Consider the following 17654-nt stretch of genomic DNA (forward strand, 5'->3'; position numbering starts at 1 on the left):
TTGCTACTGGTAGAATACTGAATTTCAGAAAGTTGTGAATGGGAGGAATTTTGTGAAATATGACTTGTACAGCCATTCAGAATACACTTGAGTAAATGCAAAGTGGTGTTCTCTGGTCTCCCAGATTTCTAGGCAGATCTTCTGCAGCATACCTGTTGCCACTCTTTTCTGTAATTGGCTGCAATTAGGTATTAAGCATGGTGTGTTATTAAGTTAGTGTTCAGTGAATAGAACTGTACGGAGCTTTTTCTGTCTATGGAATGCTTTATAATTGATTAATTTTTCCTTCTTTTTTGTTTTATTTGTTTTTCCTCTTTTTTTTTCTTCACCGAAAGGAAGCAAAAAAAAAGCCTTATTTATTATCATTTTCCCCACTGTTGGCATGGCAACACAGGCGTACGTTACAGAATTACAGGCAGCGCAACAACAGTCACAACAGCAGCAACAGTCACAGCAACAGCCAGCAGCAACAGTGGCCACGGCAGCACCTGTGGTGGTGGCAGCAGCTCAGCAACAATATGTGGCAGAATTGCAAAGTGCACAGCAGCAACAGCCTGCTTCGAAACAGTATGTCTCGGAAATCCCACCTCCCCAGACACAGGCTCCACCTACTGGGCAACAAACACCAACGCCAGCCCCACAGCAGTACATAGTAGTAACTGTTTCTGGTAAGTATGTGTGCGGCAAGGGGGAAAGGGTGTGTCCTGGTACGTGAACGGGTGAAGCATTTTACAGCTTGCAAAGGAGGCAAGTAGTCTGTCGAAAAATCCAGGGTCTTTCACTGACTGTCATCTGTGGCACAGGAGAGAGTTCCATCAGCAGCTATCTCTTGAGCCAATCAAGGCATAAGCTCGTCAGTCTTCTCTTGAAAACTGTCAAGAATGGAGATCCCACCACATTCCTAGACAGCTTGTTTGATTGATGAGCTATTTTTAAAAAATTATAAATCCAACTTTACAATTCCATGAAAATGTCCTCAAATAACTACCTTAAATTTGCCTTTGAATGATTTGCATCCCATTGCTTCTTATCCCATCCTCAGTGGGCACTTGGGGGGGGGGGGAACACACAGATGGTTGTCTTTTGGTAGTTTTTTGGCAAATCCAGGTCTGTCTAGTCCTGAGAGATATGTGCAAATAGCATTAACTTATTTGTTTTGGAACTTATTCTTTATAGGCTTGATATAGGCCCCTCTTTCTGTGTGAGACCCCATTTAGAGTGCACAATTTTAACTATATTTAAATATCTCCCAGACCATCTTGAAAGCTTAGAGCAAGTAAGTGTGTGTGTATGCGTCCATGTGTGTATAAAATAGTTCCAACTGATTACTAGCTTAAACCTGACTCAAAAGTCAACTGCATTAAAAAAAAAAGCTGTTTCTTTGTGCTCTTAAAAAGGATTGCCAGGCTCAATGTTTGATGGGTCTTAAAAGGAAGGTTATTTTCTAGGGGTTTTTTTTTGGCAGACATTATGAGCAGCTCTTTCTACCTGTCAGCTTTTGCTTTTCAAACTGGAACATATTTTTGTCCATAATAGTTCATAACTCAGGACATCTTTTCTCTCAGGCGGTCCTTCTCAGGCTGTGGCTATGCAGTATTATTTGCACCCTTTATAACACCTAATTTGAACTGGTTTGCCATCTGAACACTGTGCATGCCAGGTTCCCTAGGCTTATTATCTGCACCAAGCCAGGGGTTCTCACACTGGCTATTAGAGCCAGTATGGCATAATGGTTAGAGTGTTGGGCTATGACCTGGGAGACCAGGGTTTGAATCCTCCCTCAGCCATGAAGCTCATTAAGTGTCCTTGGGCCAGTCGCCATCTCTTAGCCTAACCTACCTCACAGGGTTGTTGTGAGGATGATCTGGGGGGGGGCAGCAGAACCATGTACACTACCTCGAGCTCTTTGGAAGAAATGGTGGTATGTAATGGTGGTATGTGGAGGTCCGGTCACTGAGCACAATAGTTCTGCATCCTTATCTTCAACTATCTGCAACGTAGCGTGCATCAACAAATTGACAAAACACCTCAATTGGCACTTTTAAATGTATTTGTTGGTGTGAATGAGAATTTGAATAGCAAGGAGCTTCTAGGGCACCTTGGTTGCAGCTCATCTCACTTTAGCAAGATTTTGGAAAGACCTAATGGGCAATGATTTCAAACTGGCATGGCAAAGTCCGGCATACTGCTCTTTCAGAAAAACTTACCTCTAAGCTTCGATTTCCCCGTGGGCATACAAAATTGGACAATTTCATAGTAAGATAATTGGATATCGGACCCCCATCGCAATATGCTAAAATTTGGAACGCTTAAAGTTGCAGCTGGATTTCGGCCCCTGCTTACCTGACTTTCTGATTATATGGTTTTCTCTGTCTTTTTAGTTGTCATTTAAAAGCTGCCAGCACTCTTTTCTTTTCTCAGTTGTCGTGGAAAGCACAGCTGTCAGTCCACAAAAGGTCATGATGTTGGCAATGTTTAAAATTTTAGGTCCCCTTAAAATTCTGTAAATTCCATAAATAAAGCATAAAATATGCCCTACTCCACCCACAAAAGTTCTGCAGGTCAGCCTACTGCTTTTCAAGACAGCCTGATTGGTATTTAAAATATATATATTCAGTAAAGGAACCAGAACAGAGATATGTTGGCTACACAGGTCTAATAAAAGAAAAAGCAGCCATTTCCTAATCTGGGCTCTGGTACAGATCCATAAAGGAGGGTCAGTAGCCTCACTTCAGAAAAAACCCTGTAGGTTAATAAATTAGAATGTATATACAGAGTTGCAGTTGATAAAAGAGTTTTGCAGAATTCTTTCTGGCTCCAGCATCAACAATGAAGATTTGCATTTAGAACTTAAGTGTGGCAATGAGAATAGAACCCAGTTTAGTCTTCCGCAGCAGGTCTTTGCTGTCACTAATCAGTTTTTTATGATTGTCAGTGAAATTATCTACATATTTTTTTTAGTTGTTCTGGTCTATAGTCTGCATCCAGTCTATTGGGAGACATGACATGAACTCTGCATCAGAGCTCTGCGCAGGCCTACTGATCAGTGGTGAGATTCTAGCCAATTTAAATGGGAGAGGTTCAAGCACATACTGAACTCTTCCACTTTTACGTTAATGAAACTTGGAAATGTTTAATTTTCACTGGATTGTGCCACAAATAGGCATTTAGAGCTGAGCTCATTGATTGCTGCAGTATGTTGCATTGGGCTCTCCACACACCGTTTCTTGCCATGGGCACCCAGGGAGATTAGTCTAAGCCGGAAAATCTCTGCAGCCATTTTCACCGAATGTTTTGACCTGCTTGGTGGAAGAAACACATGAATAATACTGCCTTCTATGGCACTTAACTTGTACAACTCTAGACAAAGGTGATCAGTACAAGCCATACATTATGATCTGCTCCACTTCAAGGGTGTTCAGTTCCTTGTACGTGTGTGTGTGTGTGTGTGTGTGTGTGTGTGTGTTTGTGTTTGAGTGTTTGAGTTTGACAGAGCTGGCTCAAGATATTCTGGTTGCTGAGGCAGAAAATGCATTGCCATCTGCTAATTAACATGGGACGCAATCCTCTAGGAAGTTCTTCTGTGCATGCTTCATTAAAATGGATAGAAGTTGCACAGACATTGTGCTTGATGGGTCATGTCTGTCATGTCTTCAATTCTGCTATCTTAATGGCTCCTAGGATCAGTTGTGTTGCCTTGCTTCCTGGTGGAGCCTTCTCTATATCTTAAGAAGGCAAGGCAAACAGCCAGATAGAATTCCTGCTGTCTTTCGTAGTGTAATACAGCACTTCAGCTGGCCTGAAATATGATCCAAAGAAACCTGGACTGCTTCTGATTCTAATCAGGTAGCTCCTAAGCTGCAGAGTGAAGTTGTTTGATTTGCCTTGTGGTTGAGCTTTTTCCAGAGAGTGTAGATTTCCATATCTATGGAAAGCAACTGTAAAAAAACTGGCAGAATTCAACTTCCCACTATTGAGTCCTTTTGAAATATTGAATGTCTGTTGGATTTGGTGCATTCTACCAGTTCTAGTTTTTCCTTCAGCTTAGCTCTTACTCTTTTCAGTAAGTAGAGCTGGAAACTGCTGGATTTTTCAAGCAAAGGTTCATGTGATCCTTTGAAAAATAGTACCTTCTCACCAGGATCCAGACTCAGAACCTGTTTTCAGTATCAGGGTCTAATCTTAGAAGAAGTGAAGGAGTGTTGAAGGAAAGTGCCTCTAAGCATGAGGGAAGAGGGCTTCTGGGTAAGGGGGTATTTTTGTGAGTTCAGAAAATGTTTGAAATTGGTTGCATTTTGACTGTTTCACATTTCTACATTTTCCTCCCTGCTTCAGCTGCTATCCCTTCTGTTTCTACTTAAATGTATAGCTCTTTTCATACACTGTGTCAAAACTGGACAAGAAGGCCCCAGGAGGTAAATGGACAGGAGAGGCTCTGCATATAGACAGTCACAGAGACAGTCATTCCTAGTCAGTTCAGGCAAAACTGGACTAAGCGGAACAATGGTCTATTGCAGTTTAAAGCAGCTTCATATCTTTCAGCAGTGGAGTGGAATAATATTTGACCTTGCCTCATGAGCTCATTGGTAGAATACATGCTTTTCAGAGCGAAGCCCCCAGGTTCAATCCCTGGCAGCTCCAGTTAAAAGAATCAAGTAGCAGTTGATGGGAAAGTCCACTGCTTGAAACACTGGAGATTCATGAAGTAGTGACAGTACTGGATTTCACCTGGTACAAGACAGCTTCTTCCTTTCCTCTTATTTGAGAAACTGAGTATAGAACAGATCTCTGGGTTTTTTAAATCTTTATTTTCAGGCACTACTATTAATCTCCTTCTTTCTTGCTTTCCATCCCATAAGTGACCACTGGGCAAATTATATGCTTGTGCTTGTTTAGAAAACAGAAAACACAACCTCTCTCATTTTATATTTCCTTGTTGGCAAGTTACATTGTCTGAATTGATCAGCTTTAAAAAAATCAATCCATTAATATTAAAGTCTCATTTTCTGTAAGTTGTCAGAATTATTATTACTACTACTACTACTACTACTATTATTATTATTCTTTTACTCTGCTGCTGTTATAACATGTGCTTTGGACAAAATCAGAGATAACAAAAGAGTAAGGTGATACCTTCTGCTGATGTAGGGATATGCAAGGTTTCGAGTTACACTGACCTGTTCATTCAGCAAATGGAAGAAGCCACTAATTTTCAGCTACACTGAAAAACAAGTGCACTGAAAAAACAGAAATAAAGATGGCTAGGAAGGCAGTGTTCAAATTCACTCTAGATGAAGTCCAACTCTCCTGCTTCATGTATTGTTTTTGAAACCTTTTCTCAGGCTGCAGTCATAACCCTGCTTATTTGGGAATAAGCCCCAATGAATTCAGTTTGCTTTTGAGTAGACATTCCACTGCCAGTGAGTGTTTTATTTGGATGTTCAGAAAGCTCACATTACCTTGTGCCCCCTTCTTTGTCAAACAACACAGAGCACATTTGAGCAAGCTGGCAGAATGGCATCTGTGGTCATAGCAGGTTTCTCTTTGGGTTGATGCTAGAGATATTTAGCCAGTCCTGCTTCATTTCAGTGAAGTCAAACTGAACAGTTTTATAGCAGCTGAGGACTTTGCTCAAAGATTTTTTTCTGGATAATCTTGCCATTATTGTTTTTCAGGTTTTTAAAATCCTAGTTAAATTATGTCCTTCAACTGAGTTGCCAAAGTGTGTACCTCATTAAATGATTGCTAGCGGTGATATTCCAAAATCCCTATCAGGGCAATACCCTTATTTGGCTGATAAAATATATCCTCAAATAGTGTGCAAGCTTTTGAGTTCTTCAGCTCTTCATTGGGCTAAATGCTAAACAAAATCATGGAAAGTGAAGAACAAACAAACAAAAGTCTTATGTTGAAGCTATGGAGTCTGCATCTATGGTAGTCACAGTATTAAGATGATGTTTCAACTAAGGACAGATACAGACCAGAGCAGCAAACCATGGTTGTCAGCAAACCACGGTTGCCTTAGGCAAGCAACTCTCTCACCTGTTCATTCTGCAGTATGGGAATAAGAATGCCGGCCATGCAAAGCGTTAATTCCAGTGGGCTTTGTTCCTTTAGGTTTATTCCTGTGACTTGTTTCCAAAAGAAGTTAAGGCTGTGCATATGGGTTTGTGTGCATGCAGACACATGCTTGTGCAGATAGATACATGCCCTGTTCCCCTGCTGAGCCCCCAGGGGATCATAAACCCTGTTGTAATTGGAAGTATACTTCTTTAATACTCTGGTAAAAATAGTTCTAGTACCAAAATGTCCTGAAATTAGCAAGGGGAAAAGAAAGAGTGAATGAAAGTTTGCTTATCTTTGGGCCTTGAAGTAAGAGCTGTAGTGAGAGGAGGGGCAGCTGTGGAAAGGTTCTGCCTTTCAGGGATCAAAACCTGTCCATTTTTCCTTGATTAGCATGTCAGAGTTGGCAAATCTGGAAATTGTGTCACTGGGGCATTGAACAGAATGCTTGTTCATTACATGCAAAGGGCCTATTCAAAAATTCTCCCATCTGGCAGTGGTTCAGGTCTTGTACAGTGTACAGCCCAATCATTGCAAGCTAAATTCTGCTTATCACAGGTCCAACCCTTTTAACTATTTTTTTGTCAGGCTCTTTTTCAGTCCCCCTTTTTGGGCCCTGCTTCTTCCTATTTGCTTTGATCTTATATGCTCTCATTCCCCAGAAAAGAGCAACTGCTTTCAGATAACTTGCCTGCATTTTCTTTAGTTGTCTTTTCAAGGAAGGCTCATTATGACAGGCTGATGACCCTCTAGCCTAGAATACAAGGCCTTCTGTTGTCAGCCACAGCAGAATATCCTGATTAAAGTAGGATTTTCACAGAGTTCCAAAACCAAAGGTAGCTCTGTGAATGTTGGGAGACACAAGCGGATACCCTCCAACATTTCTCCTATGAAAATAGGGGTGTCCCATTCCATATTGATAATTTTACTACCGGTATTTAAACCCCCCACATCTTACTGGGTTGTTCCAACTACTCTGGGCAGCTTCCAACATATATAAAAGCATAATAAAACATTAAACAACTTTCATCTATAGGGTTCCCTTCAGACGGTTCGGGGGTCAGATAACTCTGTTCCCTCCAATATTTCTCCAATGAAAATAGGGACATTCTACCATACTTTCCAACATTTCTCAAATGAAAATAGGGACATCCTAAGGCAAGTGGGACATCTCAGGATCAAATCAGAAACCGGGACAGCCAGTGTGGTGTAGTGGTGTGGTGTAGTGGTTAAGAGTGGTAGACTCGTAATCTGGGGAACCGGGTTCGTCTCTCCGCTCCTCCACATGCAGCTGCTGGGTGACCTTGGGCTAGTCACACTTCTCTGAAGTCTCTCAGCCCCACTCACCTCACAGAGTGTTTGTTGTAGGGGAGGAAAGGAAAGGAGAATGTTAGCCGCTTTGAGACTCCTTCAGGTAGTGAAAACGCGGGATATCAAATCCAAACTCTTCTTCTTCTTCTCTAAGTCAGGGGCGTCTCTGGAAAATAGGGACACTTGGAGGGTCTGCAAGCACCTTTTCATTAACTGAATAGATCTCTTCCAGCTATTTTGTTGAGATGTCTGCCATATGGTTTTGCACTCCTCAGTTCAGACATGTGCATAGTCATAATGGTTATGTAGTTGCTGTTCATTCTTCATGTTAAAAGAGCTGAAGCTTTTAAACAGAACAGTTTTGAAACCCTACTTACGATGCTAGTTTTTCTAAGGACATAAATGCACAAGCCTAATGCAGGTGGCCCAGAGTGACTTCCCCTGCCCTTTTTCTCCCTCCCGCTGTGCATGTCAAATGAGACACTCGTGAAACGTGAACTCCTGCTTCGTGATTACAATCAGGTGAACAGCCGGCATCCGCCACCCCATCCTGAGAAGAACAGAGGGTGTACCTACTACAATGCGAATGTTTATTTGAAACCAACCTGTCTGGAGCTTTGGTAGGAACTAGCAGGGATTATCTGGCCAAGGTTGCAGTTTATAAAAGCCTTGTCTGTTTTATTCTCAAGGAAAGGAACAACTAGAACTGAAACCCTTTTTACAGCCTCACCATGTATTATGATTGCCTTTATGCAATGCCTTTTGACCGTAAGTACTTGGGAAGGGATTTCTGCTTAGGATCAGCCCAATTGTGACAGAGGTCAGAGCTTTTCTAAATCACATTCTCTGCTTTTTTTGCAAATCCGTTGTGCTCACTGGAATTACAGCAAAAAAGAAGCAAACTCTATTCAAGCAGGGCATTGTTAAAACCAACTCCTGAGCACCAAGAGTTCAGAATTCTGCACTTGGCACTGGAAGCTTCCTAGTTATCACAACTACTGCTTGCCTCAAGTGGTCAGTCCTTGCTTTTGGGAAATAGATGTACCTGCTTCCTTTGCCAATTTGTGAAAAATAGGGGAGTGGTGAGATCTAGAAAATGAGAAACGCTGGAATTATTTATTATAGCACGATAACTTCATCAAGTTTGGATTAAGTGCCAGGGACACAGTATCCTATATTGACATAATTGAGAGTGGGTTTATATAGGGGAGATAGCCTTTCTGCAGGAGAGAGACATACTGCTGTTTGCCACATCTAAAAAAATCAAAATACCCATGGGGATAGGAGCACATGGTTGTCAGAGTTTTGTTGTTTTTATTTTAGGAGTTTATAAAATAGTGAAATGTTGCTGTGGCAGGATTGGGTAGCCTTTTTGGTGTGTTTTTTATTGTTGCTATTCTGACAGGGTGAGAGTTCATTCAGACTCTAAAGTTGGCAAAGCATTTTAAAATTCATAAAATGGCAGGAGCAGTGGAGAGGGGTTGTGCTGCTTATTACTAGCTATGTTGCAGGCAGTATCCATTAGGTGGCTGTAACACACAAGCCTGTTCCACACAGGACTAATTCACAATGAATGTGATAAGAGAGTGTTGTGTTTGTGACTGTGTGCAAATAGCATTTTCTCAGGCAGTAGTCCTATGTACAGTTCACTTGGAAAGAACCCCCATTGGTCTCAAGGGTACTTACTTCTTGGTACACATGTTAGGATTGTACTGACAGTGACCAGAAATTGCAGACTGAGTGCTGAGAAAATGAGATATCCCCATGGCAATCACTGCCTTGAGGAAATACTCATGGAACCCTCTCCACAAACAAGTAACAGCTGCATATTTATTGCACCAAATAACAATCATTTGGAAATATTCTGGGGAGAATTTATTTTCTTGTCTATTCCTGCTTCAGGAAGGTCAACCTTTTATATTTTTAACTACCACATACAATTCCTTTTACTATCTGAGGTTGGGGTCTGGATAGTGATAGTTCTGGATACGTAGAAACTACATTGAAATGTAGTTCTGGTCAGAATTTGTTCCCCTCCAAAACGGGGGCCATCATCTCAAGCAGTTGCTTGGGTCATCCAAGTTTATGGGGGTGATAATTTAGCAAGTGTGTAATCTGTAAAATGCGGCCCAAGATCCCCTGCAATGTTGCAAGAGATGCTGGGGCAAAGTCCTTTCATTGTGTGCTACACTATGTCAGGTGGCAGAATGTATTGTGTGAACACTCCGCAGATCTAGCAGTTAAACATAGGAGCCATTACTCTAGGCCTTCCAGTTTTCACTGAATCCTATTATAAACTAGGGCAACGGACACATGAACTCCCAATGCCTGAGCTAGGGGTTTTTGAGCCTAGTGTTATGCTTCACCTACTTCACTGTTGAGATGTTAAATAGGTAGCTGGAGAGTTGGGGCTGGTGCTATTAACTCTTCTCATCTGCCTCTCTGCAGAAGGCTCCATGAGGCCCAGTGACACGGTTTCAGAGTCCAGTCCAGGCTCCACAGCCACACAGTCAGGGGTGCCAACTCAGGTGGTCCAGCAAGTCCAGGCTACTCAGCAGGTATGTAGCTCAACCATAGTTTCTGTGGTTAGTTCAACAATGGCCACCCTGTAATGAAGCAGATGGGGCCGCTCTCTTAATCAGGACTACTTTGACATTTTAAATGTGCAGATACCTCTGAATTAGTGGTGTTAGAATAAAAGGTGAGGAGAGCTGTGAATAAAGTTATTGGATTCCATAAATATAGAATAGGATATAGTTGGTAAGAGCAGGGGAAGGGTCCTGGAAACCAGAACAAGTGGGTTTGTTTTGTGGATCAGAGAAGTAGGTAATTCTGTATTTTGTTCTCAGTTATATGGTTTGGAAGAGGGGTGCAAAGTCTTTAGCAAAAGACGGACACGGTAGGGTGGGAGGTTTGTAAGAAGGGGGCTTCTATATTCTTTTCCTGAAATTGTGTATAAGAAACCAAAAGCAAAGGTGCTTCCCCCAGCCAGGATCATTATCCCCCTGTGCTAAATGCAAATATCAGTGCTTTGTTGAGCCTTGCTATCTTTGAGGGGGAATGCAGGTGAAACTGACAGCAGGTAAAATGTTTCCTGTGAATTGTCTTTGTTTGCCTTGATCCTTGGCTAGTTTGTTTTTGTTTTGGCAGAGGTTATTGGTCCAAGCTAGTGTGCAGACGAAGCCTGGAACGGTATCACCTCTACAGCTCACAAGTGTACAAGTACCCCAGCAGGTGAGTCTGAACTTTCTCTGTGATCTGCCACAAGTAATTGGTGCAGTTTTAAAGCACATACCTCTGCCCAGTGGCCTGCCTGACTGCTGTGTCTGCATCTGAGTGATACAGATGTTGTCCTGAGAATATATTCTAGCTATTGTAGCTTATTGTCATGAGAAATAGGGTGCCTGTATGCTACTAACAGAGCTGTAAACTAGCATAATATTTGCCAAGGGTGAATTATTTTATTTTGGTGCTAAGATTTCTTTATTAGACACCCGTAGACCAGTTTCCAGTATTTCTGTTGAGGGAATCCTTATTTGTTGGTTTTCTCCTTCATTGGAGAAATCTCTCTTTCCTTGGAGGTTTTTAAGCAGAGGTTGGGTGGCCATCTGCCGTGGATGCTTTAGTTGAGATTCCTGCATTGCAAGGGAGTGGGCTTGTAAGGGTTTTCAGTGATTGCTCATGAGTAACCAGCCTGACGCCGAGGTCTCTAAAACTAAGTTTCTTTATTGTGCAGATATGTACAGTGCAGCAACAAAAGGTACATCTAGCTCATCCTTCGGCCGAGTCCAGGAATGACTCTTTCCGGTTCTTTGCCCAGCATAAAAGCCGCGGGATGCGGAACCCCCGCCTACCCCCTCTGTATCCTCCCCCCCTGCGCAAGTGGGGAGATGGAAGAGGCGCTTCACCTCCAGTCCCTGCTTGATGCAAGGGCTCTCCTTCCCTGTCAGAGCCCTGACTCCTACTTCCCCTTCCCGTCTCTCCCTCCCCACTAGAGGGATCACTGCCTTCCTCACTGGAGGAAGACGAATTGCTGAGCAGGTGGGGCGGGGGCCCGTGATAGTGAGAAAGCCCTGGCAACCCTTTGCCGTGAGGTGAGGGCAGCACCCTGACAGGGCTCCACAACCCTTGTTGTCTCTTCCATCTCTACAGTTCTATAGTCACCTGTGTATAGAATCTATTAGAATCATAGAATTGTTGAGTCTGAAGGGACATCGGGGGATATCTAGTCCAACCCCAGGCAATGCAGGAATCACATCTATAGTGTCCATGACAGATGGTCATCCAGCCTCTGCTTAAAAACCTCCAAGGGAGGAGAGCCTACCACCTCCCAAGGGAGTTTGTTCCACTGTCAAACATTAGGGTGAGTGGTTGTTCTTGATAATCCATTTAGCCCTTCCCAGCTCTTAAAATTTATGTAGTTTTAGTTGAAACTTCAACCTTGTGGTCATCCCGCTAATGATTCTGCATGGGACTCACTTAGGGTGGAATTCACCAAACAAGTCCTATCGGTGCAAGCCCTGCCTGAGAGCTTCCATTTGTGCAATAGGACTTTCCCTTCCTCTTCCCTGCAACCTGGGACCCCCTGAAATTGGCTGTAGGGTGGTTAGGAGAAGCCCCAGAACAGTGTGGTGGGTGGAGGTATCGGTACATCTTGCTTGCGCTGATGGCGAGATATACCAAAACATGATGTAAGATTTGTATGTGCCTTTCAGGGCTATCGGTTCTGTCTTCCTGCACTGAAGTAGGCCGCTTTGTGGCAAAAACAATTCTAATATTGATAAATGAAGTGTTGGATAGTGTGTACTTCTGCTAAGGTGCTCAGGGAATCTCTTATCAAGGAGGTGTGGTGGATTGGCTGCATTCATGCTTTGGGACCTGACCTGTTGCAACAGTTGGAGTGAAAAAAACCTGACCCAGACAATAGGCTGTATCAGCTTGGACCCTGGAAGAGGTTGGGTTGAGCTTTTAAGTGCAGCAGGGCTCATGTACCCATTTCTCTTGTGTTTTGGATGTGTTGGGTGACAATCTGGGTATTTTTGAGCTTGTCCAAAGACTTCATTTGCTCTTCTTTTCTGCATTTGGAAAGATGAGTGATATGATTGTGTGTGTATACATAAATTTTATTTGTTGCTTTCTCTGTGCGTTCACCTGAAGCATCTTAAAAATGTGTGGCGCCATTGCATGAGATGATATCTTAGTACAGTCTTTGGTGGAAATACTTTCCACTGCCAAAGAATGACTGCTTCTTTAAAGACAACATCTTGATGTTTACCTTCAGTTTACACGCTTCTCCTAATCTTAAGAGTCTGCTGCCAACTGGCTTTCATTATGTGTACTAGCTTTGTACATATTTGAATTTGAGTCTAGGTGCCTTCCCTGACAAGGGCCGTATTTTTCAACGCTTCTTTGTCACTTTTGCATTCTAAACTTTCTGGTATCTTTGCCATAGTTCACTTGGTTGGTTGGTTGAATCTTTCCAGTGTCATACCAGGCACCAGGCAGTAGTAGCGACCTTAATAATCTTGCCCTTTTAGTAAGCCTGTTTAAGCACAACATCCAATTCACTAGCAGGATTTCACTGGTTAATAAAGTGTCCTTAGAATAATAGAAATGGCATATGTATGCTATGCTGATCTCATTGGAAGAAGGGCAGGAAACAATGGTAACAAATCAGTATTATGTAATGGCAAGATTTACACTTTTAAAAGGTTTTACTGTGAAGTTTATAGTATAAACCTTCAGTGATTTTTCATAAAATATTCCTGTCCCAATCCCAGGCAGAGTAACTAACATTGTTATCAATTATCTATATTTATGGACATGATATATTTTGGACAGGATATATTTAGAATACACATAATTGTAATGCCATACACTTTCTGCACACATCTGTGGCATCACATCTGCACCAGACCTAGAGGTGCCTGGAGGGTTTAAAGCAGTTTAAGGGAGTCAAAAGGAGATGAGAATCCACTGTATTAATTTAAGGAAATCAGAGTTTACATAGTATTCAAGAAGTACAAAAAGTAGAAATAGAATGTTGTTTTTTTTTTTTTTTTTAAGTAGTACACTTAACCCATATTTGTCTGGCCAAGGGAATCCTCAGTTCTTGGTTTCAGAGCATTTAACCCATCTCTAAAGATGCTTACAAGCACATCGGACTCGTTGGGAGCTCGCCTTTGGCCTCAGCAGGAGCCCTTGACATCCTGGTCGTCCCCAGGACCTTCTTTGGGGCACTCACTGCCTACGAGCCGCCCCAAAACTCCAAAAACAGCAGCCGGTTCACTGCGATAGCGATCCTGGCTTCCTTTCCCCCCCTGGTGGCAAACCAGAAATGGTTGATTACAGAGCATCCCATTTGAGGAAGCGGTTCCATGTTTTGTTTGATGCTCTCAACAGGCTTTCCTGAATCCTTCTTTTTTTAAAAAAAAAACCTTCTCTTAACTGGTATGGCTGCCTTGACAACTGAGTGAAAGGTAGCTAGTAAAAAATTGCTCGTATTATAATTCACCAAGTGTGTGTGTTTGGTTGGTGAGCAGTTCTTTGGTAGCCCACTGGTCAGTATCTTCTGAACAGTCTCTTGGAGATACGGTAATTAACCAGGGCTTGCTTCTTTTATGTCCTCCTGTTTCAGCGGCTGGTGGTACAGAGTACTTCACAGGCTAGTAAAGGAGGAGCTGTTGCGCTGGCTGTCCATGGTGTGCAGCAGGTCCACTCTTCACCTGAGGTGGGTGGCCAGATGTTTGGAAAGCCTGTTCAGATGTTCCATCCGCCATGAGTCAAAGAAAGCCTAGTTTTGCCTTCACTGTGTTGAATGATGTTGCTCATTTATTTATCTGCCTGCTCAGTCCGATACTTCTTTTCTTCATCAGCTACTTCCTGGCTCCTCCACAGTTGATGCCCATTTCCAGTTTCCTCTTAAGCTCCATTGTGACTATCATATTTTGTGAGACCTGGGAACATGTTGTTCTCATTACCTGGCAATGGGCCAGCATTTCTTATCCAACCTCAGCTGCTCCTAAGCCAGGCATAGGCAAACTCGGCCCTCCATATGTTCTGGGACTACAACTCCCATCATCCCTAGCTAACAGGACCAGTGGTCAGGGATGATGGGAGTTGTAGTCCCAAAACATCTGGAGGGCCGAGTTTGCCTATGCCTGTCCTAAGCATCCTCTCACACACCACAGAGCTCAGTCTGCTCCCTGGTTTACCAGTGAAGTAGGAGCAATGAGGCAAGATGAAAGATTACTAGGACGTGCACAGCATAAACCTCAGTGCAAATCTGATCAAAAAGAGATAATTAGTGAGCCCACTTTGTGGTGGCACTGAAAACACAAAATGTCTCTGTCACAGTTGCATCCAGTGGGGCTTTTCCAAGTGATTTGGGAGCCTACTTGAAGTTGGCCCACAGGGTGACATCAGAACCCTTGGAAACCTGCTGTATCATATTTGTTAGCCACTTTGAGGATTAAGTTGATTGTATCTTCTTTAATGTGGACTCCTCTAGCTTACAGATCAGCTTGTCTAGATGAGCCTTCCACAGCCTGGTGCCCTGCAGCTGTTGCAGACGACAAGCCCCTTCACCTGTGTTAACTGGGACCGATGGGAGTTGTAGTCCAAGATATTGGGGGCGGGGAGGTTGGGGTAGGCTGTTCTAGGGCTGTAGTATTTCAGTTACTGTGGCCTAAAGAAATTGACAAATTACTTGAAGGGTTACAGCCCTATCACATGCCTGCTAGGTAACAGTAAAGGATCCCTGGACGGTTAAGTCAAGTCAAACTTGACTGTGTGGTGCAGTGCTCATCTCGCTTCAGGCTGAGGGAGCTGGCGTTTGTCTGCAGACAGCTTTCTGGGTAATGTGGCCAGCATGAGTTAACCGCTTCTGGCACAACAGGACACCATGAGGAGTGCCAGAGCGCACAGAAACACTGTTTATATTCCTGCCGCAGCGGTACCTATTTATCTCCTCATGCTGGTATGCTTTTGAACTGCTAGGTGGGTAGGAGCTGGGACAAAGCATGGACTCACCCCGTCGCACAGACTCAAGCTGCCGACCTTCCGATCGGCAAGCCCAAGAGGCTCAGTGGTTTAGACCACAGCGCCACCCGCTTCCTAGAATTGGCCTCCACAGTCACTTACAGACACACTGCTAAGACCATATTCATGGAAGACAATCTTACTCGACTACGAATGATCGCCGAAGAAGAAGACATGCCTGTTCTGCGTTGTGTGTGTGTGTGTTACTGCGCCCAGGCTGTAATCATTTAGCAACCTTGTATTCTGTTGTTTCCGTAAAGCATCCTTTGCTTCAATATACAGAACAAAATAATAAATAAATAAAAATCCTTCCAGTAGCACCTTAGAGACCAACTAAGTTTGTTCTTGGTATGAGCTTTCGTGTGCATGCACACTTCTTCAGATACCAATATACAGGTTAGACAATTAATGTCCCAGGAGACTGAGACTGGACTGGTTTCTCTGTGTTGCCATTTTTCAATATCCAGTTTGCGTTCATTCTGTCACTTTTGTAGAGACTTACATTCAGTAAACCTTAGAAGACCATTGTTAGAAGATAGCACCATATGTAACCTGGGAAGAAATGCAAGCTACTTAGAATATTTGATCTCTGACCTCCAAAGGCACTCTATAAAGCTGAGGCGTCTTCAGCCCCACCCCCATATCTGTTCGGATGGGGCTGAACACCCCCCCATCAGTTGGGGCTGAACACCCCCCCCCCCATCTTGAGGGGGCGGAGGAGGCTGAGCCCTTTCTCACCTGTCTGCTTCCTCCCTCCTACCTTTGTCCACGGTCCTCCACCATCCTGGAGGTCACCCCAGCCACACAGTTTTGAGAGACACTGCACGGAGCGGTGTGGCCTGGCAGAAAGTTGCCTCGCTTGCGCAGTGTTGGGAGATGCTGCACAGACACTTGGGAGGTCTGCGACAGCTGCACGATGCCGTGATGTGCGTGACGGGCCCCCAATGTTGGGCACAACTCAGTGCCCCTCTGCTAACCAACAGACTTAAGCAAAGAATATAGCAGTGCATATGGTGTCCCCTCCTGCTTTTTTTGTTATAAAAATTGGTAGCGCTAGACAACCTTTCTCTTCCATAAAATGTTCCTCAACAGTATAATGACCATGTAGAAGTTTTTCTTAGAAGTAGAGTGCACCATGACCGAGGGAGGGACACCACCTGATTCCAGGCGGAGAGAAAGTAAGCATGAATTCTGAGACAGTAGTACATCATGCAGTTATGCCTTGCTCCTTCGTCCATACCCAAAAGTAAAGTCTCTTTCCTTGCCTTTCAGCGCTCCCCTGTCCAGAACAGCAGCTCTGCTGCTAAACCAGGACAAGTGCAGCAGCTCCAGGTCCACGGAGTCCAGCAAGTGCCTGTAGCACAAGAGGTGCTGTATCTTTGCTTGCCAATATCTTGTGGTCTCTTCCCAGTCGTGGTAGCGTGATTGGATTGTTGGGTAGCAAAAGCTGCAGCTTGTCAAGGGTTCACACTAGATTTTCAAAGTTCTATCTGTTAACGGTTTCTAAGCACTTCCAAGATCTTTATTGCACTCCATGTGGCCACTGCTTTCAATTATAAGGTAGTGTGGACTTTCCTATAGTTTACCTTCGTTTTGTTAAAACAAAATAAAAAATTCTTTCCAGTAGCACCTTAGAGACCAACTAAGTTGTGGAGGTGTCACACCAACTCCCAGATCCGTGTAACTCTAAACAACTGTCCCTTTCACATTGCTACAAACTGATGTGTTTATGTGGTATTTATTTATTTTTCCCACAGCTAATAAAAAACAGTTTTTTGTGAAACATTTTTGTGATTTTGAATGTTGAGCAAGGTTTTTGGCATCCTTAGTTTTCAGAAATCAAACTTTCCATCTGAGGTTTTGGGGTGCAATTCAGATATATAAAATTAATGGGCCAGAATCAACTAACCAGTCTCAGTTGTGGAAGCCCACACAAGGACCTCTCCTAGTGCAGTGAGGGCCAAACTTGGCCCTCCAGCTGTTTTTGGACTGCAACTCCCATCATCCCTTGCTAACAGGACCAGTGCTCAGGGATGATGGGAATTGTAGTCCCAAAACAGCTGGAGGGCCAAGTTTGGCCATCACTGTCCTAGTGCAACAGGGATCTCTTCCCCACCCCCACCCAACCTAATTGGCCTGGAGAGGGTTAGGAGAAGCCCTGGAACAGAAATGCTTGTGCTGACAAGAGTGCTTTGTTGAGTTTCTCCTAATTGTGTTCAGATTCTTTGGAATACCCAAAT

At 43.4% G+C, this 17654-nt stretch overlaps 1 protein-coding gene across 7 annotated transcripts in view; it reads left to right on the plus strand.

Moving 5' to 3' along the window:
• The window catches only part of RFX1 (regulatory factor X1), a 47207-nt gene that overhangs the window by 11763 nt on the left and 17790 nt on the right, over positions 1 to 17654 (plus strand). For 2 of the 7 annotated variants that reach the window (XM_033172730.1, XM_033172723.1), the window contains exons 2-6: positions 336 to 668; positions 9823 to 9932; positions 10525 to 10608; positions 14012 to 14104; positions 16687 to 16782. In XM_033172730.1, coding sequence (XP_033028621.1) covers positions 383 to 668; positions 9823 to 9932; positions 10525 to 10608; positions 14012 to 14104; positions 16687 to 16782 — 669 coding nt within the window. In that variant the 5' untranslated portion in view covers positions 336 to 382. Of the gene's footprint in view, positions 1 to 335; positions 669 to 2736; positions 3050 to 7623; positions 7995 to 9822; positions 9933 to 10524; positions 10609 to 14011; positions 14105 to 16686; positions 16783 to 17654 lie in introns of those variants that run through there. The other 5 variants (XM_033172724.1, XM_033172726.1, XM_033172727.1 and 2 more) reach the window with 5 other exon arrangements.

This window comes from Lacerta agilis, chromosome 16 (assembly GCF_009819535.1).
Source record: "Lacerta agilis isolate rLacAgi1 chromosome 16, rLacAgi1.pri, whole genome shotgun sequence".
In the NCBI taxonomy this organism is placed as follows: domain Eukaryota; kingdom Metazoa; phylum Chordata; class Lepidosauria; order Squamata; family Lacertidae; genus Lacerta; species Lacerta agilis.